The 25,632-nt window shown below is 40.7% G+C and overlaps 2 protein-coding genes across 3 annotated transcripts in view; both read left to right on the forward strand.

The window, feature by feature from the left end:
- The window catches only part of HTATSF1 (HIV-1 Tat specific factor 1), a 15,583-nt gene extending 1,147 nt beyond the window's left edge, over positions 1-14,436 (forward strand). The window contains 10 exon segments of the mRNA XM_010715413.3: positions 6-174; positions 4,189-4,360; positions 4,363-4,392; positions 4,712-4,759; positions 5,356-5,510; positions 6,576-6,739; positions 8,365-8,464; positions 8,934-9,023; positions 9,534-9,671; positions 10,050-14,436. Of these exon segments, the coding sequence (XP_010713715.1) occupies positions 6-174; positions 4,189-4,360; positions 4,363-4,392; positions 4,712-4,759; positions 5,356-5,510; positions 6,576-6,739; positions 8,365-8,464; positions 8,934-9,023; positions 9,534-9,671; positions 10,050-10,334 (1,351 nt within the window). The 3' untranslated portion in view covers positions 10,335-14,436.
- A 142-nt stretch (positions 14,437-14,578) lies between these two features.
- Positions 14,579-24,942, forward strand: VGLL1 (vestigial like family member 1). Of its 2 annotated transcripts, none has more exons than XM_019618151.2 (5): positions 14,579-16,340; positions 18,062-18,291; positions 18,859-19,275; positions 20,806-20,865; positions 21,561-24,942. In XM_019618151.2, the coding sequence occupies exons 2-5, from the start codon at positions 18,081-18,083 to the stop codon at positions 21,599-21,601; spliced, it is 729 nt and encodes a 242-aa protein (XP_019473696.1). In that variant the 5' UTR covers positions 14,579-16,340; positions 18,062-18,080; the 3' UTR covers positions 21,602-24,942. The 2 variants fall into 2 exon arrangements, with proteins under 2 accessions (XP_019473696.1, XP_010713510.1); XM_010715208.3 differs by having other exon boundaries at positions 16,246-16,340; positions 18,062-18,300.
- Positions 24,943-25,632: the final 690 nt, after the last annotated feature.

Here is a 25,632-nt window from a genome sequence, read left to right on the forward strand (position 1 = left end):
GCTAGGAAGAGCGGCGAGGATGGCAGCGAGGAGTTCTACCGGCAGCTGCAGCTCCAGCAGCAGTACGAGGCCGAGCGCGGCGGCGAGGGCGAGGCCGACCCCTTCACCTACGTGGACCCGGCCGACGGGGCCGCCTACGAGTGGGACCGGGAGAAGAAGGCCTGGTTCCCCAAGGTGCGTCCCCCCGCCGTGGCCGTGCGGGGCGGCGGCTCTGAATGGAGCTGCCTTTGATGCTTCTGATTTAGTGTTACTTTCAATTCTTGTCGTGGTACCTGCGGCAATCTTTGTCTTGCTAGTCGAAGTGGAGCAGTGGAATGGCCATTATGGAGGCCCAGATGAAAAATAACGAAATGCATTCGTTTTCTCTTTTATTATTATCTGAAAGCTATGCAAATGTAAAGATTTCTTCCCTTCCCTGTGATCTTGCACTTGAAAGTTAAGCGTATTTGACCACAGAGATTTTGTACAGACCAGAAACATTACAGTTTCCTTTATTTCTTAATTTTTTCAAACATTCAGAATATTTGATGAATTTAGAGTTTAATGTGGTCAACCAGTCTACTGATCTGCAGGTAGAATGCTGTTGTTCCTATGTAACTGTGAGAGGTAACTACTTCACTTACAAGTATTGAACTGCTTTATAATGTATATTTGGTAAATCTGCTATGCTGGTTTGCATTTGTGACCATGAATTTGTGAATCTGAGTGAGAATGAAACCAATTATGTGATGCTTGTGTGTGTATAAAACTAGCAGTACATCCGTGCTGCACATGGCTTACAGAGGGCTAAAACTGTGTGAAAAATCTGGGCTGCCAAAGTGGAGCAGCAGAGAAGTGAGTATCCCTGGCTCTCTGGGGAGGGTTGCATTCAGTAGGCGCAGTGCATTCTGAAGGATTCTCCTCCCCTCACTCCTCTTTCTTTCCCTCTTTCTCACGTATTTTCTGTCTTTTTCTCTCAGGACTGTTAATCTTTCCTAAAATGCCTTTCTTATCTCACGTTAAAGATTGGGTGGTTGATTGTTTTTGAGAAGCTTGATCCAGCTGATAGCTGTAAATATTTAACTTGAGCTACTAGTAACCTGAATTAAGGGCTATACTGGTTTCTGATGTGAGGCATATCTTAGCTTTTGAGGTCCTTCTCTCAAGTTTGGAGAAATGATGTAAGAACAGAAAAGTTCATTAATAAATATGATTCACAGTAGAAGTTAATAAATAATCCTAGTGCAGTTCTGTGTTATAGGTAGGTCAGTGAGCTAGATGTTATCATATCTCAGGTTACTTTGTTTGGTTGAAGATCTGTAGGCTAGTATGGTGAGTGCTTCTCCACTTTGGGAACTTCACTACTATGTGTTTCAAAGCCTGGAGTTGATATTAGCTGAAAGAGTTCCTCAGAAAAAAATTGGAAAGATGCAGTTACTTCTATTATTTAATAATTTTTCTTTCAGTGGCACTATATCAATAGGTACCACCTTTTGATTGATCTTCACAGAGACAGCACAAAGCCTTTTATTGAATTCATCAGCTGTCCATGCTTGCTATGGAAAAACAGCTGTGGGATGTTTTCTGTAAGCCTAAAGTATCTGTTCTTCATTTGGATAATTAATTCCTTTCCACTTCAGTGTAATTAGTAGTTAATTATATGGTAGTATGTCTTGTAGTATTGTGTTTCTTTTCTTATAAGCTTAAGTGCCCCAAACTGTACAACAGTGGGCATGGATGTAGAAGTGATCTCTTATTCAGGCTGTTTGCTACCAGAACTGGGTTGAATCCCCAAACCTGTATAGAACCATAGAATCACCAGGATTGGAAAAGAGCTCTGAGGTCATCCAGTCCAACCATCCACCTACCACCAATATCTCCCCACTGAACCGCATCCCTTCGTACAACATCTAAACGCTTCTTGAACATGTTTAATTTGTTTATGCTTGCAAGAAGATATTTAAAAGTGAAATAGTTGTAATGGCGTAAGCAGTAGCGTGATCACATGTAATGGAAGAAAGATCTTTGATATTGACTGCTAAAACATGACAGTCTGGTGCGTAGTAGGTCATATGCTAAGAATAAATCTAGCTTTACATAAGAATGTGGGTCCCTCAAAGTTGGAAATGGTATTGCTGGATAGAAGTGGCTCCTTGCTGGAGGTTTTATCACTAACTTCTCTGATGAAAATGAATAATACTGTTCACCAAATAACTTAACAGCTTTTTAATTCTCTGGATTTCACCAAGTGTGAAACTTAAGAACGCTCAGGTTGCATTTGACACAAGCAGTCCTTATTTGAACGCTTTTTTTCTGTCCTCTAAAAATCATTGTACTCCTTGTTATTGACACTGTTATGCTGTGCTGTAAGAGCAGCTGCTTGTGCTCCTAGCAGAGGAGTGCTGCCAGTGCAGGAGCTGTGTCATGCTACACTTCTAAGTAATGTGGAGCTCCACAGCATTTTGCATTATTCATGGCAAGCCTGTTATTGTCAACTTGGTGTATTTTTGTCAAAAATAAAGGCTTGAAATGTTGAGCTTCAAATCACTGTGGAAGATATGAGAGTGCATTATCACTGCTGACACTTGCTGCTGTCCACTGTGTCGCTGTGTTACAGTAGCTTGTTGGAAGGGAGTTTTGTTCCATTTGAATACAGACGAAGCAAGTACAGTACAGGTCAAAGGTTAGGACACGGGAAAAAACATTTCAGTGTGTACCTTCAAAAAGTACTTTATTGTGCAGTGGTGCTCATGAAATCAGCTATGATATATTATCTCTGAATGTACTGGGGCTATTCCAGATACACGTATAGACTGTGAGAAGAATTCCTTGAGGGCAGCTCTGCCGAGGGGTCCCTGCAGATGAAAAACTTAACATGAACCAGCACTGTGTGCTTGCAGCCCAGAAGGCCAGCAGTAACCTGTGCTACATCAGAATAAGGGTGGCAGCAGGATGAGGGAGCTGATTGATTGTCCCCCTCTGCTCTGTGCTCGTGAGGCCCCATCAGAAGTACTGTGTCCAGGTTTGGGACCCCAGCTCAGGAGAGATGTGGAAACACAAGGACCATCAGAGGGCTGGAGGACCTCTCCTATGAAGACAGATTGAGGGAGCCGGGCTTGTTCAGCCTGGAGGAGTCTCTGGGGAGACCTGTAACCAGCCTTCCAGTACATGAAGGGAACTTTTCAGTGGGAGAAAAATCAAAAAAAAAAATCTGCATGTGTAGATAGTGACAGGACAAAGGGGAATAGTTTTTAACTGAAAAAGGGGAGATTTTTCACTGGGATCTGGGAGGAGAGTGAGGTGCTAGCACAGGCTGCCTAGAGAAGTTGTAGATGCCCCATCCTTGGTCAAGGCCTGGTTGGTTGGGGCCCTGGGCAACCTGATCTAGTGCCTGATTTAGTGGTTGGCAACCCTGCACATGGCAGGAGAGTTGGAGCTATATCATCTTTGAGGTCACTTCTAACTCAAGCCATTCCGTGGTTCTGTGCTGATCTCTTTGCCTGTTTTTGCTAGTGACTAGTTCTAAAATTTACTTGGCTGAAAGTACTGGTATCGTTTGTAGTTCATTTGTTCCCTGTCTTTAAAAGATAGACATTAGCTGATCTTACACGTTATCCAATTAGAATCTTTTTCTAGAAAAAAAGTGAGCTAATTATTCATCTATTAGCAGAACATGAAGTTGAATATACAGCCTGATAAACAGTGTGTCAGTAGACAGCTCTGTGCAAGTGCAATATTTATTGCCTGTCACCACAAATATATTTCATCTCTGTAAATGTTTCTGTGAAAAAACGGATGCCTACAAATGTTGGTCATCCATCATCTTTGGGTAAGCTGTTGGCTTACTGTCAGTGTCACTTTATCTCTTCAATGTGGTAAGGAGTGCTTGCCTTCTGTCCTTGAAGCAATTCCAGTTTAAGTTGAAAGCAGAAAGCTTTGCTTGAAAAAGGCAGAACGTGCGAAATGTTTGTTTAAAAGCTTTGTGCTGTGTGCATTGATGTGTGAATGTAGTTGAGGAAATACCTGAATTCATAGTTCTTGCTGTCCATATGGCTTTTTACAAAGATGATTCGTTACTTTCTGCGGTGATGGGTTGAAAAATGACCACAATTAAGAAGATAATTTCCAAAATATTAACACTAAAATACTTTCAAATGTTAATTTGTAATTCTTAGAATTTTTTGTTTTAATTTTCTCATTTAATTTCAGATAACAGAAGATTTCCTGGCAACATATCACGCTAACTATGGCTTCAATGCAGATGAAACAGATAGTTCATCTGCTTCTGGCACAGCAACTGAAAATAAGCTACCACTGAGTTCTAAGACATCAGAAACACAACCATCAGCAAATGAGAAAGGACCAAAACAAACAGAACCAAAACAAAAACAGAAAAACGGAAACTTGAGCCAGGTAAGTGATGAAGAGTTTCTGTCTATGTAGGCTTCAACTGCATAGAACTAAATGGAAACTGTCAGTTGTTCAGTATGACCATGAAAATCAAATGTGTCTGTTATTCTGAAGTTTTTTGAAGTGATTTCAAACAAGTATGGTACTTCATGGGTATCTCTCTAAGGCTGTATATAAGGAGAAAAAGAAAATTGAGGCTTCTCCTTCCCTCTTACAAATCTGAGAGAACATGAACATCAGAAATATATCACCATGTGATTCCATGTTTAATATATTGGTGTGACTGAATTCAAACTGTTGTTTTTCTGTTTTTGTTTTTTAGGATGGTTTCACGTTGAAGAAGACAGAAACACGAATGTTTATGTGACTGGTAAGTATTACCACATTTAGGTCGAAGTAAGTGAATCTTCTAAGGAAAATTGTGTTTGTCTCACTGACTTCTAATATTATGCTCAGTCTGCCATTTGCAATTGCTTAACCTTGTTTTTGACTTCATAATACCTTCATGACCTTTTCAATTGCATTTGTTGGGAAGTAATCTAAGTGACATCTATGCTTTTACCTTTTAAATGTGATATTCTGTGAGATGTAGCAGCCAAGCCCATAAACTGTCATGCTTTCTTTCATTCTTTTTTTTTTATTGTTCTTAGTAAGAAGAACAACTCCTCCAAACTCAAAAGGCATAGGATAAAGAGAACATACTAGAGATTAGGGAACACATAAATGTCACTATATTCTAAATTTATTTAGAAATAAAAATGTCAGTGGAATAATGCTTGTAAGGTAATAGCAAAAATATTGGTTCCAAAGGCATTGATTTATTATTTTGTATGTAAAATTTTGCCAAGTTTCCTATTTTTCATTTAAATAAACACTTTTTTTTTTCCTTCACTCATGAGATTTAAAAATAAGAAATAAAAAGTTGAGTGAATGTACTCAATCCTTCTATTTTAACGTACCTGACAGGTTTACCACCAGACATTACAAAGGATGAATTTGTTCAAGTCATGTCGAAAGGTGGGATCATTATGCGAGATCCTCAGACAGAAGAGCACAAAATCAAACTTTACAAAGATAAGGAAGGAAATCTCAAAGGAGATGGCCTCTGCTGCTACCTAAAGGTCAGTGGTGCACTGAAATACTGTATTCCTTCCTGCTGAAGGCCACAGTTTCAAATGGATTTCAAAAGATTTTTGAAGTATCTGAAGTATAACATAGAACATACATGTCTGTTTTGAGCTGATGCATGTGTAGTTCTGGAATCACTGTCCGTGCATCCCATTTGTTTTCCCCTTATCCAGCTCCCTAATGAAAATGTCCATTAATACCTGAACATACTCAGAAGTATTCCTGTCTTAGGTGTCAGTGGTTATGGTGTGAAACAGGGAACCTCTTCATGTTCCACTAGAAAAATTTGTGTCCATGTGGCTGGAAACGCAAACTAGGAGATGAAAAGGAATACAGTGTAGCTGTGTATTTACAGCCCTTAACTGAGAACTGTTTTAAGTTCAGACCTTGATTTCAGAAATGTTCTTGTTCCCTATATTCATCTATAAAAGTTTGGGTTGCAGTAGTATTTCCTTCATGTTTTTCAGCTGTGGATCATTTGGAAAGTTAGTTGTATGCCACTACAGTCTGCTTTAACTCTACAAGAAGCACCAGGCAGTACTAAGCAGCTACCTCGTAATCTGCATGCTAGCTTTGTGATTTAGTAGTTAGAGCTGCTTAGTGCACAAGCATAAATACAGTGTTTACTATGATTAACTTCTAGGAAAACGTTTTAAATGGCTGAACAGCCTAAATGTCAGCTGCTCTTGGAGAGGTGCTGCAATATATACAGAAAGTCAAGCACCTGTTCTTTTTTTTTTTTTCTTGCTTTTATCAGTTTGCTTGAGTGTGGGGAGTAGTTTTAATGGCACTTAATTGAAATATAAGCAATTGCTTTTCGGAGCATTGATCTGCTACAACAGTGGTGAAGAAGTACTTGTTTTACTTTGATTTAAAAACCACTGCCAGTTGTGTGTATTTCAGTGGTGGCTCTTTTTAGTTAGGGCTAAAGAAGAGATCTGGCATTATGGCTTTCAATATCAGAGAATTGATTCTTAGCACAACATTCTTAATTATATCTTATTGGATTAATTGCAGTGTGATTTTTAAGCTTGTGCTCTCTTTCTGTTTTCACATAGAGAGAATCAGTTCAACTTGCTTTGAGGCTTCTGGATGAGGCAGAAATTAGAGGCTATAAATTGCATGTTGAAGTTGCAAAATTTCAACTCAAGGGGGAGTATGATGCAAGCAAGAAGAAGAAGAAGTGCAAAGACTACAAGAAGAAGTTGTCTCAACAGCAGAAGTTTGTATTTTTCTTTTCTTTCTGTAAAATATTGCTTGAATTCATAGCACTATTAAAGTGTTGCTTTTTTCAGATTAAATGCTAAGAGTTGTACAATTCACCTGACAGTGAAACAGTGTAAATAATACATTTGAAGGGAAGGAGTTTCTATGTTAATTGTTGACTTAATAAGCTTCGTGATTACCGAATTAAAATAATACATAGGAAACCAAGTTTCTTTCAGTTATACAAGAAATATTACATCTCAGGGGAGTTAAGACTTCTTTTTTTCCCAGAGTGTGAGAGTGGGTGAGTTCTGTGGTCCTAAGCTTACTTCATAAGGTAATAATTCTACATACATATACTGTTGATATGGTATTTTACTCACTGCAAATGGTGAGAGATGCTAGCTTTCTTAGCAGCAAATGTTAACGTATCTCTGTAGATTCCCACAGCTTTATGGTATGTGCCATTTTGCATTTTTTTAATCGTACATGTATGCATTGGGCTTATCTTTTAATAATTGTTTTTCTGCATTTTGAAAGAATGTGAGAATTAAAAAGAAGAAGAAAGTTTTGAATGCATAGGACTCTTATTTTAATGTAAGCAGCATTCCACTAAACACTTCGAGTAGTAATGCCAGTATATGTTGTCACAGTTCAAGTGAGCAGTGTCTCCTTGACATCTGACCAGTTAAGAATAAAAGCAGTTTGAAATGTTTGTGCCTCAGATACGTTGGCACCCCTTGTTTTAAATTGTCTCCAGTGTTGAGAGGGGAAAACTATGAAAACAGCATTTGACAGCAATTTGGATGAATAAACAATTTGAGTTCTGTAGTCATTCGGCTGTTTTGATTCTGTCTTACACAAATTGACTTCAGATGGTATTCCTTTTGGGTTGAAGATCATAATTTACTTTCAAAGCAACTTTCTTTGGAAATCCGAGTTTTCTTCAGCTCATGTAGCAGATAAAAGGAGGAATTTAAAGATTTTTTTTTTCCTTAAATATAAAATTTTGAGATTTAGAATTGCAAATAAATTTTTCTTTTTTTCTTTGGTAGTAGGATACGAAATATTCTTGAAGAAAAGCCTATTTTTATCAGAAAGCAAAGTCATAGAAAAGATACCCAAACCTAGCAGTGCAATTCAGAGTCATAGTCTCTGTATGCTGTGGAACAAAATATATTTCATAGCAATCTCTCTGTAAGACCCAAGGAATTCTTGCATGATTGTATAAATATGAGCACCAAAATTTTACCAAGGGGAAAAGTGGACTTCTTTCTTACAAAATCTTACAAAAGATGTTGTTATTGGTGATGGATGGTTTCTGAATCTGAGTTGATATGAAAGAGGAATTAAATATAAAGGGGTTTTTTTTGCTGTTTAGAAAAGTGCTCTGAATCTTTTTCTTAAAGTAACTTAGATCTCTGTGGGTGTTTAAGTACCTTAAAACCTTAACTGCTTTGTAGGAGAAATGGTAAAATTGGATTCTTAACTGCGTTTAAGAAAAAATTAACTTTGTCAAAATACATGTTTTTCTTGATGTATTCTAAGAAATGCCAAATTAATGATTTTTTTTCAACAAATACTTGTAGAAACTGAAGAGAGCCGCAACAATATCTTCTTACTGTTGCTTCATTTCATTAGACAGCTGGATTGGAGGCCTGAGAAGAAAGACGGCGCAGCTCGAATGCGACATGAACGCATCGTTATTATCAGGAATATGTTTCACCCAAAGGACTTTGAGGTACAAAGATGCAATTTGCTCCTGTAGGTTATGCTATTATAGTTAATGCTGAATGTCATGCCATGTTTTTTCAAAGTAAATGAGAAACAAATGAAACTTACCACTTGGGCGGGATTCTGCTTGTTACAAGCATTTGCTTAAAATTCATGGAGCTGTTTCCAAAAATCCAAGTGCAGAGATGTTGATAAGAATAAGTTTTGCAAATCATCTTTTTCACAGAGTGTATCCTGCCAGTATTTCATTCTGGGATGAAAATAAGAGTCCACAGTAATTATGTGAAGGATGAAGAAGCCAGCACAAAACAACCTTATTAATAAGTTTACTTTGAGTAATTGTACTCAAATGAGGGCTGTGAACTTACAGTGGCTTTGAAAATAAAGTGTAACACTTGATTTATGAACATGTAATAGTTTGATAAATTAATTCCAAAAGTTGCTTAAATTAATCCATGTTAAATTAATCATTGCAGGAGGATCCCTTAGTGCTAAATGAGATCAGGGAAGATCTACGCACAGAATGTGAAAAGTTTGGTCAAGTAAAGAAGGTTCTCATATTTGATGTAAGTATTTCTAGATGGCTATGTTGGCAGAATTGATGTAATGTGTAGATGTATGAAGTACATAAGATTACTTCAATATGAGTGAAGCACTGTCACGTTTTCATGGATTTATTTCATGAAAAGTTGACCTCATCTTTCAATATTAGCTGTTTCAGAAATGAATTTGTAAACACTTCTCTCTACACTGATTAAAGTAGACAGTCTAGCTTTTCCTTATAACTTGGATACGTGCTACAAGTTTGGAAGTTTATAAATCAATTCCTTTGTAGCTAAACCAGCTGAAACATTTGTTTGCTATGTTCAGAAATTCTGCTCTGTGTAAGAAAAAAAAAAAATAGAGTCTCAAGCAGTAGAACAAAATGTGTGAACGTGCAACTTGTTTTAAAAAACAAGATGATATATGTTCAGGATGGAGCAATATCCGGAGTGATTTTGTAAGGCAAGCTAAAAGATGATAGAATAGATACACTATATTTGGAGTACTATTAAACAAAGCTTTTCTCTTTACAGCGACACCCTGACGGCGTAGCTTCTGTGTCGTTTAAGGAAGCGACAGAAGCTGATCTGTGCAAACTAACTCTAAATGGAAGATGGTTTGGTGGCCGTCAGCTCAGTGCTGAAACGTGGGATGGTGTAACAGATTATCAGGTAGTCTTTCACAGTTCTATTTCCTGAAATTCTTATTCTATGTCTATTAATTTGAGCAAATGCTTGTTGTCCCCCTCCCCGTCCCCCTCCTCATGTCCCTCTATTGTCCCATCTTGCTTCTGCACAAAAATTGCTACAGCCTTAAATATTCAATTTGGGGGAAAAAAATGTAAAGGACCTGTTTGTTCTTCAAAAATGTGTATTAGAGATGCAAACATAGAGGATTATTCACTGGATGTACAGATAATTAGTTCACAGGTCCTGCAGAAGTCTTGAGGTGTTACTGCAATATAAAGTTCACGTAACTTTCTCTGTATTAATGTATTCACTTTTACATGTGTAACTTCAGAGTGACATGTTTAAACATGTCTTTGATAGGTGGAGGAGACTGCAAGAGAAAGGGAAGAAAGGCTGAAGGTATGGGGATCATTTTTAGAGGATCCTGATGCAAAGGAACAGCAAACTACATCTGATTCAGATTCCACAACGAGTAGCGTTAAAGTCCCTGAAAGCAGCCAACCTTCCAAAGTTAATGATACATCCAAGGAGGATGTAAATAATGAAGGCCATAAGAAGGAGAATAATGGTGAGGGCGTTAATGAAGATGGTGCTCCATCCACAGACAGCAGCCTTGCAGGCAGTGATGCTGAAGCAGATACATAACGTTTCCATTGCTTTATGAAAGCATGGTTTTTAGGGTGATGTTTGAGTTGATCCCTTTCTTTCAGGGTTACTGCAGACAACGTTCATGTGAATATATGCATTATTAGAAATGTCATCAACTGTGTGCTTTGAAGTTTTCATTAAAAGCGGTATTTAATGAGGTTCTAAAAGTTTATATTAATTGGCTGTTCAGGTAAAGTAACTCAAGTTGCCAAGAATAACAGCAAACTCATCAGGCTTTTTTTGTTCTATTTATGCTTATCAATGTTTCATTATAAGTGTGAAATATGTTCCAACCCTTAAGTTTATGTAACTATATGTAACTTAAAAAATGCAAAGCTATTGCAAGTTTTGTGGATTTTGTCATTATTTTTCCTTGGAACTTGGTATCTTATCCTTAAAGTTATTCTTGTCCTGAATACTTCTCATGATTCTATGGAATGGATGCTGTGATAAGAACAGGGTGAATGCATCAGATATGTTGCTATACATTGAGAAGCAAATAATAGACTGCTATTGATTTGCAAACTTGAAGTGGAGAGCAAACTGAGTGAAGGTGGATAGTTAAATCACAGTATTCAGTAAATTATTTTTCCCTTGTTTATATCTTTGATGCTTAGATTTTCTTTAGGGGCTGGAATTAAGGAGACTAGAAATGCATGAGCACACACATTCTAGATTATAATGAAGTAAAACTGATTTTAAACTCTCATGGTCTGTATACAGTAGATAGGCTTCTGTTTGTTGACTTGGCTTTAATTTTTGTTTTGATGTTAGAGTAAGGGTTTTCTTTTAACTCTGTTAGAATGACTTCAGCATTTAGCCTTCAGTTGCCCTTCAGAGGGTGGTGGGGAGTTCTCCTCTATTTCATAAAATCTAAAGGCTTTTGGCAACTTGAACTACAATTGGTTGTGTACGTGTTAGACTACTTGAACATGCTTTCAAAGAATAATACTATTTTCCATGGGGAAAAAAAGCAAATGTAATGCTAGCTCTATTAGAAATATTCCCAAAAACAAAGATTTAGGCCTTCTATCTTTAGATACCTTAATAAGCAATAGGCTTTAAAAATAACCTTGAGGGAGCCATTTTGATCACAGTCATTTTTCATTTGAAATCCCGTTATTTTGATTCCTAAGAATATGAGCATACAGATTCAGGCACTAATGCTTAAAATACTGGTGCTAAATTCATAGCACGTTGTTCATATGGGTGGCTGCTAGTGCGCATTTGTAAGGAGGCTCTTTAATCTGTATATTTTTTAATTCATATTGGATTGCGAGAAACCGTAGATGTTAATTTTAGGTATATTTCCATCCTGAAGTATTCAGAATAGTCTGAAAGTTGGTATTTTCAAACTTTGTGCTCTGAGATTGCCATCTCTATTTTTTCCAGAAGTCTTTATGGTACCTTGAGGTTTCTATATGTAACCAGTATGTGTGGGTAGTTACAGCAGCCAAGCCATCTAATGTTTAACACTTGTCATTGTGATTCTATTATATCCTTTGGTGACAAAATACCTGTTATTTGAACAAGTATGATGATTTGAGTTCCAGGTTTAAAAATCCAGAAGCTCATTACAGGCTGGCATGACAGATTTCCAATTTTAATGAGATGCATCGTAAGGCAGAACTCTTAACTCTTGCCATCTAAGTAAGGACTCTTTCTCATATTCACAAATGTGTGAATGATGGGTTTAAACAAAAAAAAGTTTGGACAGTTCAGGGAATCTGAAATACTGCTTGGTTTGCAGCTGCCCGTTGGTGGCATATTCCCATTGCATCTCTGGTTTTATTGGTTTTGTGTGGGATTTATTTTGGTTGGTAGCACTGCAGACCTCTGAGGGCTCAAAGCTTTGTCACAAGAAGAGTGTAATTAAATGCAGTATTGCTTTCAGTGCCCCTTTTATCTTCCAGCTTCTAAGCTTCTCTAGTGTTAGATTTGTTAGGCTGTTGTGTTTTGTTTGCTTTTTTAAGAGGTTATTCATACAACACTCGAGGCAGTTTAATCGCCTGTTCAACAGTGGAATTGATATAGGGAAACTTGTCAAATGTATAAATATTGTACAGTTCTATGAAGCCTTATCATCTTATCAAATGTGAAAAACAAGGGTAGTGTTAGTGTTTGAGAAAAACTCTTGGAAAATAAAGAAACATTACTTGTGCAGTAACCTTCCTCTCTCTGATAGATACACAAACTTGATTGGCTTGTTCGAGAAGTCCAATGTGATGTTATTTGCTTCATGTTTTTCTCTAGACTTCACACTGAAGTAGAGCACTGACAAAGACTGAGACTGAATGCTTTACTGGCTTTCCTATGAAGTAGGATTATTAAGAAAATAAAAGCTGTTTTTCCATGAAAATATGTTCTGAAGTGACATTACATTCAAGCTGGTATTTTTCTTTGCTTATTTCTGTTATTCCCCAGTAAAAAGTAAAAATATATTTTCTAAACTGTTGAGTTCTGGAGGCACTTGATAGTTCACAGAGGGGCTGATACAGCTGTGACTTTCTTTTTAGCATTAAGATTGGTTGGTTTTGGTACTTTTCTAAATGATGCAGGTTTTTATAAATGAGTGAACGCAAAGTTTTGTCACGTTAGTTCAAACTATAATTTTTCAAGTACAATTATGAAAATGATTGTGTAGAACAGTAACGTTTAACAGCATATTTTAGCAAATCAGAAGCAGAACAAACTGAGTTGCTTTTAAAATCTTGCTTTTTTTTTTTTTTTTCCTGAGCATCATCAGTGGATTGATGAGGGTTTAAAGTGCCCAATGCAATCCTCACTGCTTTTGTTCTTTAATGAAAAATATTTTCTGATGACCACTAAAATGAATCTTTCCTGGGGACGCAGGATTGATTTGGTAATCAGTCTTGCTCATTAGAAGCAACAAAATAATCATTTTTGCTCAATTTCTAATGTTTCCTAGTTTCCATTTGTGTGTACTCTGTGTTTCTTCCTTCATGGCCTTTTAGGGAGAGGTTCATCTTAAGAAAAGTTGTCTTCTTCCCTCTGTATTGTATGAAAACTCTGCCTAGCAGCAGATCGACCCGGTTTACTTGGTAGTCATTGCTGCTTTAAACTAAAGAAAGATTTTTCTGCTAATTCACACAGTGTGACAAATGTGATGTGAAGCCACTTAAACCTACCAGCAGGGAAAGAATACTAATAAATTGATACTCCTTTGCAATTGGGCATAGGTGATCACTTCCTTAACCATGGAATAGCAAATCGATTGCTTAGCTTTGAGGTAGTTTAGTTTACAATCAAATGCTATTTAATGGTTTGCTGTCAAGGTAATTGTACAGAATGATCAGCATTTGTCAGAGTTTACACGCTTCAAGGAGGGTGGCCAAGGTGGACATCTAGGAACAAGGAGCCCAAGCAGAGCAGGCATGTAAGTTGCAGCAGGTTCTCGAATGTTCATATACAGCTGGAAAGAGTGAGTGAGTTTCATTTTGCATCAAAATGTTTATCTGTTTCTCCTGCTGACTTTTTTTTATTACTTCTTTTAATTGAATTTCAGTCCCTCGTACAACTTGCGCTTTGTATAAGGATTGCAATTCACTTAAAATCATTAGTATGTTAAATGCAGTGCATTTTAGCTAAAACATGTCCTAGACATTGTTAAGGTTAATCTATTCACAACTTCAAATATTTAGCTGAAGAAAACTTGAAAGTATTGGATACTTCTCAGAAACCCAGATTTGCCTTAAACTTCCCAGTAAAAATCAGTATCAATACCCTGAATTCTGTGTAATTTAAGCAAGCTTTAATAATAATAAAACAACCCACAAAACGTACCTATAGGTTTTAATCAGATTTTAAAACTACTTTTGTCTGAATTTGAGAAACCATACAGCAGTAAAACGATGTAAGTTGTGTACTTGTATTGATTTGGCTTGTGTGTTTTTCAGTGCTCATTATACAGGGCTTGAAGTCTTACTGTCACAATACTCTGAAAGCTCTGTAAAATATTGATGGAAGTATAAAATCTTTTGCAGCAAATTGTTTTTTTGTTGTTGTAGTTTTTTTGGTTTTTTTTGCTCCTTCTGTAATTTCAAAGTAAACTGTTAGATTAAACTTTTCGGTAAGCTGACTTGGAATTTTCCTTCGAGGTTGTTTTATTTGATAAGTTAAATTGATCGTTTTCAGTTATCTTTTAGAAAACAAACACTTCAAGATATTATATTTGAATAACTTCTAGGCCTGTGGCAGCATCTGGTAATCCCTTGATTTGTCTTCACTTTTGTTTCTTAAAGGGGTTGTGTTTTATACTACCTTTTTAATAAACAAACTCATGAACAAAAAAGTCTTTTCTATGAGTTCTTAGAGAATGTCCTTGTCTCTTTTTTTGTTTTCCCCTCAGTAAAAAAGTCCCATAGCATTTGCTGGGCAGTGATTGCAGTTCATGGTGCTAGAACTGTTAGTATTTAGCTGGGATAGGTTTTTTGTTCCATCTCTGTGGAACAAAACTGATTTGGCTCAGTGCAAATCAGGGACATGATTTAGCAGAGGGCTGTTAGGGTTGTATGGTCAGGTTGTGGTTGAACTCGATGACCTTTAAGGTCTTTTCCAACCTGAGCAATTCTATGATTCTGATTCTTGCATGAAGGCAGAAGGATCAGGAGAACTAACTATGGAAACCATTGGTTATAATTGAGATGGCGTGGTGGTGGGAGCAGGAGGTACTGTAGGACAAGAATTATACTTTTTATTCTCACAATTGAGAATTATTTTATTAAAAACTTGACATTTTGAATGCTAAAATCAAAAAGCATTGGGAAATGTATTGTCTCGATCCCAATGCTAGAAAGGAACAGGAATGGCAATCCCATTTCTACCTAATGTTCTTCAGGTTGCTTGCTGAGTGGCTTTAAACTGATGCCATCTGACAATGGTGTGAGCCCTTTATGCAACCTTAATAGGAAATTCATGACTGACATCTTGAAAAGCTTTAGCAGGGGAAATCTGCTATACTGTAAAACTTAGTTTAGAAAGGGATCCAGGAGTGATTGGGATGCGAGGGTGCTGGACCTGCTGAGACATTGGAAATCCAGTCTGTCTTGCTGTTAAAACTTGTTTGTTGTGAAGGCTGTGTTGACCACAAGACTAAGCACAACCTTGGAAAATCCTGCAGGCTGATAGTTGTTCTAGGACATGGCAGGGCAACAGGTTCACACGTATTGATGCAGAGGGAATTCTAGGGTGCTGTCCTGCCTTCCTCCTGCTTGAGTGAATGACCTCTTAAGGCTCTGAATAAAAGACAGTTTTGTTACCTCTTGGATGACTAGTTTGTCAATGCATTTTTCTAGCAGGAACTTTAATATTTGACTTTAATATAGCATTTCTGGAGTGACTGCAATTTGGTAATTTTAATAAACTTACTAAAGAAAAAAAAATCCAAACCCGCTTGTTTCTCACGTGTACTGAATAACAATGTTTTCATTTCAGCAGATCCAGGAGGAAAGAAAATAAGAATTGGTCATCCAGTTTATCCAGCGTGCTGATGGATGATCTCTTCCTCCTTGCTGATATTCCCAGTTACACACTCAATGCCATATGTGTAACAGGGAAGTCCTTTCTGACCCTGGCCAAGGTTGGCAGGTTGGCTCTTGGCCATAACTTGTTCATCACTTTATTCTGAACTCCTCTGAAGCCCGGGCACTGTCTTCTTGATTGTGTACACATTGTCACTGGGGGGGGGAAAAAAAAACTATTTACAATCCTATTTTCCTCATTCCTGAAACCTCCTAACCCGGTTGACTTGTTGGAGTGCATTTCATGCATTCTTAGTAGATAGGCTGAAGGAAACGCCTAGTTCAGTCACAGCTAGAGGCTAGAAAGCGTGCGGGGAGTTCATGAACACCACTCGTCTCCTGCAGTCACCGTGGTGTGCATGTAGCTGTCGGGGGGAAGGATTGCACGCCACTGGGCACAGCATGACCACCCCACCTGCAAGACCCCTTACCCGTGTGCCACAGCTCGTCACAGTGAGTTAAGGTATGAGAATTTATTTATTTCAATGTATCTTTGCTGCCTTTCTCAAGTGCTCCTTTATTTGGAAGATACTTAATGAAGGATGGTGTCTGCTTGCTGGGTTGTTGCTCAATGCTTGGGAACTTGGAAATCTTTTGGGTTTTATTTTTAAGTCTGGTTTAGGTGGCATGAAACAGAGAATAAGGAATTCTTCATCTAAAGCCACAGTGATGGGAAATCAATAGTACAAGCAAGGACTTGGAAATGTGAAAAACAAAGTTGGCACCTGTGGTGAGCAGTCAACAACTGCATCTCTTAAGCCTGTTTACCTTGTCTACTGAAGCGCAAATAACTTTGACAATTATTTGCACTGTTAGCCATAATCCACCCATTCTAAAGCAACGTAGGGTTGGTTGAGTCTGTTTCGTCCCACCTATATTTTGACAGCACTTTGTGGCAGGCAGATAAGAAGGATTTCTGCTTTTTTTTTTCGTTTTGGCAGACTTCCTGCTGTGGAAGACAAGAATGGGAAGTTCAGGTAACTAGTTCAGCTGAGTTACATCCAGCTTTCTTATGAGTACTTGTTGGAAAGCACAAGAAGTTTTCACGTTCTAGGGGGCATGATTTAGTAGGTAATTACTGGTGGTAGTTGGACAGTTGGACTAGATGAACTTGGAGGTCTTTTCCAACCTTGGTGATTCTATGATTAAGGGCAATGAGAAATAAATTGATGTTCTTGCTTCAACAGGCTACTATTTTTCCAGTGTTGTAACTGTACTGCTGTCAAAATTCACAAAAGTGTAAGCTGCTACACACCAATAAATGGTGCTAAAGGACCTTACAATTAACATCATAAACTGGTTGACATGTTAATAAAGTGGTACGAAGACAAAATGGCTGTCTTGCCGTGAGCGAGAAACAGGAGAAATGGTCCTCTGAGCCAGACTAATGCTTTTTAAATTGTATGTTGAAGGATGCATCACGGAGCAGTGTAGGAGGAACTGGTTTGGTGCTTGCTGTTGAGATCATCTGATCTTTCTTGGTCCTTTCTCAAGCTGTATGGCAGGTGATGACTTTGCCAAACTTTCACCACTTGGGTTGGAATTTTCCATGGCAAGCGTTGGCCTCCAGATAAACAGCCAGAAAGTTTTGTAACCAAAATTGTGTATTGCTTTCTAGAATCAGGCTGGGGAAAAAAGTAATATCCTTTTGCTTAAAGTTCTTCCAGTTATTTGTCTGAAATATGCTAGCTCCTTGCTCTCCTCATATGCCTTGGGAGGGTAGCTATAAACCAGGAGGAAGGTTTTGGTTTGAACTTTGCTCCAGTTGGGAAAATTTGGTCAATGGCAAAGTTCTGAAAGACTGGTATCCCAATCAGATGGCTGGGGGTGAGTGTTGGGAGTAGGATTGCATTTCCAAACTGGTACCCAACTTGTGTGTGTGTCCTATCCTCACTACTGTGATCAGATGGGTAGAGGCTGGAGCTGGGAAAAGGATGCGGGAGGGCAATAGTAAAAATCTGAAGATGAAGGCTGAGGAACTCGGGGGTTTCATCATGAATCAATAGTTGATGAGAGGGAATTAGGACTAGAAGATGATTGGAAGGAGCAGAAACCCAGAGAGAGATTCTCGTCTCATTGGCAACAATTCCTCTGGCACCACTAATTTCAGGAAGACAGGCTCACCACTGGCTGTGCCATTTAAGATGAAGAGTTCTTCCTGTACCGATCTGTTTCTTTTGGCAGGGGCTGCTGCTTACTGAAAATGGAGGAAACAAGGAAGCTTTCTCCAAAGCCGTGTAAGAGCAAAGAGCCTGTGAAAACAGAATGGGGAGCTCAGAGTGTCGTCTTTACGTATTTCCAAGGAGATATTAACAGCGTGGTGGATGAACATTTCTCTAGAGCTCTGAGCAATGCCAGGAACCCACAAGACCTGAGCACAAAGCACAAGAGCGAGGTGGTCGTCCCGAAGCACGGTGAGCCAGGTGCTGAGCTTTTGCTAAGAAATAGAAGATGAAACATGCTGTGTTTTCTCACATATACTTATGCAACCTTGTTTACAAATAGTTTGGAACTATGTGCAAACAAAACAGCAAAATCATGGTTGCAGAGCCCTGACTTATATCACTGGGACATCCACAGTAAATCCCTGTTTGCTGGGCTGCTTCCCAAACTCTGCATGGTTCCATTGGCAGGACCAGGTCCTCGTTTTCCAGCCAAGAGCCTCCATTGTAGTCAGGTGCATTGAGTGCATTGTGACTTAATTTGTTTTTGCAAAGAGCTATTTGTCTAAGCTTGCAAGTGTTAAAACTCTGCTTGTGCCTGTAAGGAGTGGAGGGGAAGTACTGGTGGTGGTGATTTACCTGCTATTAGTATGAACTGATGTTAAGATAAGCAACACTAAAGTGAATATATGTTTATGTGCAAATGAATGTGCAGTACTGTAGTGTTCCCTTAAAAATGTACTGGAATTTGCCTTGGGGGTGAGGGAGGAAGATGGGAATTGATGGGACTTCAGATGTTTTCTTTCTCTCTTTGAGCAGATAGCATGTCTCCTCACCAGTGGAATTTCTCCTCACATTGCTCCAAAGCATATCCGTCATCCTCCTCTACCAGCATGTCCAACTCTGCTCTGAATTTCCCTGCTGTTGCTATGGCAGGGCAGTACCAGCCAGCAGCTCTGCGTACTCATCCAGCACCGCCTGCAGACCTCTGGCCCTTCCCTTCCCTTGGCACTCCCAGTCTCACCAGCCCTGTGTATCATCATGCCGTGCCTGACCTGCACGTGGTGGATGAATCCATCTCTGACAGGAAATACGGTTCCCTTCTTGGTCTTCTACAACAGGAACGGTGCCTGATGTCCATGCAGGAATGTGCTGTGAAGCAACACTCAAGTTCTACTTGTATGACTGGACCTGCTAGATTACAAAATATAAGCCAAAGTTCAGTTCCTGGGGGAGGTAAGGAAATACTGTCACTTTATTCTTTGATGGCATCTCATGGAAGGAGACAAAATGGTAAAGTCTGTCCTGAGTGTGCTAGAATCTGAGCCATCTTCAGCCCAGCTCATAGAAATGGTTTTCAGTAGATATTCAATGCTGGAATACTCAGGACTGATTAAGAACCACTACCATGCGTTCTCCATGTGCTATCAAGACCTATTGCCTATAGACATCAGGATGGTGGCACCAGTACTCCCACTTATGATTAAAAAAGGGACACTCATGTAAGAGCCCTGAGCCACCAGGCTGACTGTTTAGAGCACAAATTATGCTGTGAACCAAAGGTGTGAAGCTGCAGCCCCTATCAAGAAGGCCAGAGGATTCTCTCCTGCTATGGTCAGTATTATAAGGAGGTATGTGGACAGCAGGGGAGATGGGCAGAGGACTGGTGGCCAGCTTCACCTTGCCCAAAGCTAATTGCTGTCCTTACCCTGTGTGTCAGAAGCTGCGACTTCTCTCTGCAGCACATTCCCCAGCCCTAATGCAATTCATGCAATAGTTGTGAAGACAGTGCTCTCTGTTTTTGGGAAGCTGTCAGTGACCAGACTCCTGCCCATTGCCTGGGTATCCTGTGAGGTCCCAATGCATCGCCCTGCTGGGCTTTCCCATTTGGTAGCTCGATGCTGGGTTCCAAGAAAAAGGGCTGTGAAATTGCTGAGGAAGTCTGCTGGAGACACACAGCATGTCCTACCTGGAGTTTACTTATTCCTAAGGTCTAACTGCCCATGCATGGAAAGGGGAGAGTCTCCATCTGGATTGCAGGTTTTCGGTTCATGATACATACCTAGATGGGTTTAGCTGAGGCTGTGTTTGAGGCTGTGAAATGATAGCTGAATTGCTTTAAGGAAGTTGAGATTTAAGGATTCAATTTCAGAACAAAGCGAGGTGCCCTCTTCCCCCCAGGGGGCAATGTGAGCCCAAGGAGGCCCAGTGCACCAGCTCCTCTGAAACACGAAGATGTTGCATGTAACCAGTGTGAGGAGATGGTGCTAACTGTAGTGGACTTCAGTTCAAAAATTCAGAACAGAATTGAGTTAAAATCATAAAGAAAGATAATGAAGCAGCTCGGTGTCCCCAACCATCTTCAGTAGAAGCGTTTTCTTTCACACCTTTCTGAATATCTGAGGAGCCTCACAACACCACATGTGTAATGCTGTACGTCTGCTTATTGAGCAAACCAAAAAACCAAGCAGATTAGGGACTGGCCATGCCTTTGGCAAGCCCCTGTGATGTATGCATCCAGTCTGGCTGTTGGAGTCCCTGTTTCTTGGCTCTGTTCAATACACTCCTCATTGTGCTGTGTCATGTTTAAGAACAGCTGATATTTATATTTATGGAAGTGTATGTTGCTGTGCCAGACAGCACAGAGCTCCCCAGCACCTGTGCTATAGGCTGGGCTGCAAAAGCACAAGGTTTCTTTAGGAACTGCTGCCTACTTGTAGCTCTATGCCGAATCTCTGCTCATCTCCAGTATTTTCCTTTTTTAAGAGAGGAAAGCCAGCTCTTACCAAGGCTCAGAGAACCCCAGTGCAAGCCATGCCACTGCAGGTGAGTAATGAAATTAACAGGTTTGGAGCAAATTAGTGCTTGCCTATAGAGGACAGCTGCCTTTCTTAGGTACAAGGAATGGAGTCCTTTTTGTGCTTGCTTCTGGACTGCATTTCAAAAGTTTTTTGTTTTTCTCTCCAAAAATGCACACTGCCATCCTGTAACTGGAAAGAGGGAAAACACTTTGTTAAAGTCAGATGTGATTTTCTAACTCCATCTACTCCCATTTTTGTTGTTATAGCATGGGCCTACTGCCTCCCAGTGCACCCATTTGTCATTGCCCTGGATCTCTTGTGCCCCTCTCACCAACAAACCCACCACGCTGCTGGCAGCGTTGTTTGTGGCAATGGGAGACGTGGCTTAGTGGGCATGGTGATGATGGGTTGATGGTTGGACTTGATGATCTTAGTGGTCTTTTCCAACCTTGATGATTGTACAAAATTACTCCCAAAGCATTCAGGCTTCCGCATTTTTCTTGGTCTCCTGAGCTGTGCCCTGTGCTTGGGAGGTTACCCCAGTGCTGCTCCTTGGCCGTGCAATGTTTTGGGGAGAGCTCGGATGGGTCATTCTGGTTATTCTCGTGAGGGCCCTCTTGCATCAGAGGACACCCAAAGGTGCAATTTTGTTTGTGCAACATCCGAGGGGACCGAATGGAGCGTTCTGTTTGACAGCCCTGTTAATGCTGTGTATTTCAGGTATTCAGATTCACGACAGAAGACGGGATTTGTACTTTTAGCCATGGGACATTTCTACTTTATTCCAACAAAGTTCTTGCCGTGAACTGTTCCTATTTGCGACTGTGAATCAAGAAGAAATGAGCTGCAGCTGTTCTCTGCTTTGTCTCTCAGATGAAGAATACTATTTACTGCGTTAGGAATTAAAAATTGCTCTCCGTGTTCAGTAAATATTTCTAATAATTGTGGCATTGAAACTGATGGACTGTGTTTGTTGTGAAGAATCACTGTCTGCTTTATGGCTTTCCACACTTAACCCTCTTTGAAAGGACTTTTAGCACTTTTTAATCACTGTTGATAAGAAGCACAATTATATCACAGAGGGCTGCAATTAGCTGCAGCTGCTTATCTTGATTTGATATCTCTATAGTGTTTAACATTGTTGTAGACCATGGCTTCCATTGCAAAAAACTTCAAGACAACCATGGGCCAGAAAAGCACAATATCATCTTTAGTTTGCCTACATACTGCAGTTTGTAGCCCATTACAGCACCTGGGCAGATATAACTCTTCTTAGTTCATCAGCTGTTTATGGTGCTGGTTAAAAAGTAAAATAAGAAAATCCCACCCTGTATAATAAAAGTGTACTCTAGTGTATACAAGAGCTAGCATATACATGAAAATGCATGCAAGAGGAACCATGTCAACTAAGTGAATAAAAGGTAGGCCAGCATCCTACCGATGTCCTAAAATCCCTTCTGGTTTTGATTTTTCTACAGAATTGCTTTTCTTCTCTTATAGCTTGAGTACCTCTCTGTTTAGTTCTCTCTGTTACTGTGCTGACCGTTTCCAGAACATTAAGGCTACGTGGTTAAATAATCTGACTTCCTCTGTGAGCCACAGCAATGATTTCTGTGCTGCATTCCCTCCATCTCCTCACAGATTTGTGCTGTAATTCCAGTGAAATTATTGCTTTCAAACCTTTGTCTCCCTCTGCCATTTCTCCTAAAAGAAAATGCTTAAATGAATTATCCCTAAGGTCTGGAAAGACATGAAAGAGTATACTTAAATGCTTTTACTTTTTTCTTGGAACAGCTTAGTCCTGTGCGTGTCACAGCTAGAACTATTCGAATTGACTCAAAGTCAGTGTTCCCAGTGAAGTGAGCAAGTTGAGTTGGACAGCACTGGGGGGAGTTATTCAAATGCAAAGATGCGAGGCATCAGTGGTTCTGCCTTGACGTGGGAATGTTTCCATCGCTACAAGGTGTGGTGGTGCCATGTCCTCGTTGTGCCACCATGCAGCAGGTCTGGCGAACAGGAGAACCACCTGGACAGCCCACGGAGAGCCCATCGTACTTATAATTTCTTCCTCTAAATCTGTTTGCGCAGAGCAGAGTGGTTCTTGCTTTTCTGCTTGCATCCATGGTGCTGCCATTGTGCTTGGTGCCAGCAGCTCCATCCCGTTCCGTACGCGTGCTCTTCTGCTCAGGACTTGGCAAACAGCATCGTGCATTCAGCAGTGGCCATCTGCTGCTTCCCACGTTTACTTTCAGTTCCCATTCTGAATGCAGCAGTCACTGTGGTGACGGGAGGAGAAAGGATGTGTGAGCTGCGCCCATCTTCTGCCTCCCTGAGCTCTCAGTGCTGCAGCGACCACTCCAAGGGATGGAGGGGATGTTTTCTGGTAACTCCCAGCACTATCTTCTTTCGTTATGTGCAAATTCACAGCATTCTGCTCCAGCCCAGAGTTATTTTCTCTGTACAGATGGCTTTCTTCCCATTTTTTTTTTCTTTCTGGTGGACAGAAGAAAAGTGAATTGAGTGGAAAGGTACTGAACCTCTTGCCCACCCCGTTTCCAGTTGGCCCAGAGAGCTCTCCTCTGAGTTCTCATGCATTGTTATGCTCAGAGAGTTCCAACAGAAAACTGGTGCACGCTGATGGTGTGGGTGCCTCTGTGGCTGGGGCCTGTTCCTTGTTTCAATGTCACGCAGTCAGAAGGCTGGGTCACCTCGTGGCAGTGCTGCTGTGCAGGCAGCTGGGCTGTGGTTACATTACCCCAATCATGGTTGTGGTTTCTGTGCTGAAGAGATGCACAGATGATGGGGAGGCAATAGCAGGGTCACAGTGTGGTGCTGCTGCTGGGGTTTTTGGGTGACCACTGTGGAGCAGAGCTGGCTGAGATGAGGTGGTCCCCAAAGCATGGCACACGAGGGAGGCCTACATCTCCTCCAAGCCACCCATGGTGACCAGTATGCTCCATAGTGTGGATTAGCAGCAGTACTCTCCCCGAGTGTTTGGGCTGTCCCCATGTGTTGGTCTGCACCACTCCATGGGTATCCCAGGTCTCACAATGCAGGGGAAGCGGTACAGACACAGCTAGGCTGGATCTGCCTGCAGAAGAGCCCCAGCTCATGCTCACATCAACACCAAAAGCATGAGAGCATCCTGTGCTTCCGCATCCCCAGCATGGGCTGCCTCAGCATGAGCTGTGCAGCTCTGGGTTTGAGCCTGAATGAGCTGTGTTCTCTCCATCTCCTTGTTCAGCTGGGAGGTGATGAGTGATGGGCACAGCAAGATCAACAGGGTCGAGTTGTATTTCATATATTTCCTACAGACAGACTGCCTTCCTACCTGAGGTAGGGATAACATAACACATCTCACAGTTAAAATCAAAAGTTCCTATGCTCAGCATTGTTACTAATCACCCACTTTAGCTTATAAGGCCACGCGTTTACAAAAAAGAGAAAAGTCTCTTTAAATAAATCCCTCTGCCAGCTGGGAAAACAAATTGAGCGGATGGAAGGAGACTGAATGTACCGAACGCCCAACGGGGATCTCGTGTGACTGAGCACAGCCCACAAGAATCCCAAGCTGCCTGTCTGTTTCATGTTGCCTCTGTTCTATGTGAGGAGCAGACCACTGCTCAGCCCAGAGCCTGCACCACGCTGTGTTTCTGCAGAGGGGTTTCCTATCAATAATTTCAGTCATTTCTTCCCTTTGTTTACCTGTTACTTCTTGTTCCATCCCTTTGTCCTGCCTGTCTGAAGCTGACCTGGTCCCTGCTATTGGAGGTACTGCTGGAGGATGCAATCAAAAAACAGCAGGTACTGCACTCAGAAATCTGCAGAGAAAAGCCAGGGCTAATTAACAATGACAAGCAATTGGAATGTTCCTCTGATTGGGTTTTTTGATGCAGAAAGGTAGATTAAGTTGATTTTAAGGAACTGTTCCTGACTTCAGTCAAGCTACTGCATAACTGAGGCATTTGAGTAGTGTTACACCATCTCACTGTGCATTATTTCAGGATGGATACTAGGGAGGAATTCTTCTCCAAAAGAGTGGTCAGGCACTGGCACAGGCTGCCCAGAGAGGTGGTGGGGCCACCATCCCTGGAGATGTTTCAAAGGAAGGGTGAATGTGGCACTGAGGGGTGTGGTTTAGTGGGCAATACTGGTGGTAGGAGGGCGGTTGGACTATAGATGATCTTAGTGGACTTTTCCAACCTTAATGATTCCGTGATTTGTTGATGCTGGCTCAGCTCAGTGCTTTAAGAAAAGCACTGAATACACTTTTCCCTGCCCCAGGTGTTAGCAGCAGGTGCTGACCATGCTGACCATGCGTGTGCTAAGGGCAGCTGGGCATGACTTTGCTCATGAACCACACTTGAACCACAGCATCAGGGAACATGGGGAGCAATTCGTGCTGAGCAGAAAGGCTGGGGCAGGAGGGGCAGAAGTTGTTCCCACTTTGCTCCACACAGTCTCCAAGTGCCATTCATTGATCTCTTTATTTGCTGATGGAACCTGAAATGATTGCCTAACGCATCTCCAGGGTGATTTGTTGCTCAGGCATGGATGCAACTGGCCGTGCCCCGTCCATGGGTGAGCAGTTGCTGTGTGCATGAGGGCAGGATGCTTCGCTGGCTTTGCGGGGCACAGGCATCTAATTTTGGGGATGCCCTTTCTGCAGGGTGGGAATTCAAGGATCTTCCAGCCCCGTTTCACCTTTCATTCTTTTGAAGACAGCTACAAATCTCATTACATCCAGTGGTGCTTTGCCAACTTCAGCCGTGCCAGCACTGCCCTTCCCTCT

Source organism: Meleagris gallopavo, chromosome 9, assembly GCF_000146605.3.
Source record: "Meleagris gallopavo isolate NT-WF06-2002-E0010 breed Aviagen turkey brand Nicholas breeding stock chromosome 9, Turkey_5.1, whole genome shotgun sequence".
Lineage (NCBI taxonomy): Eukaryota > Metazoa > Chordata > Aves > Galliformes > Phasianidae > Meleagris > Meleagris gallopavo.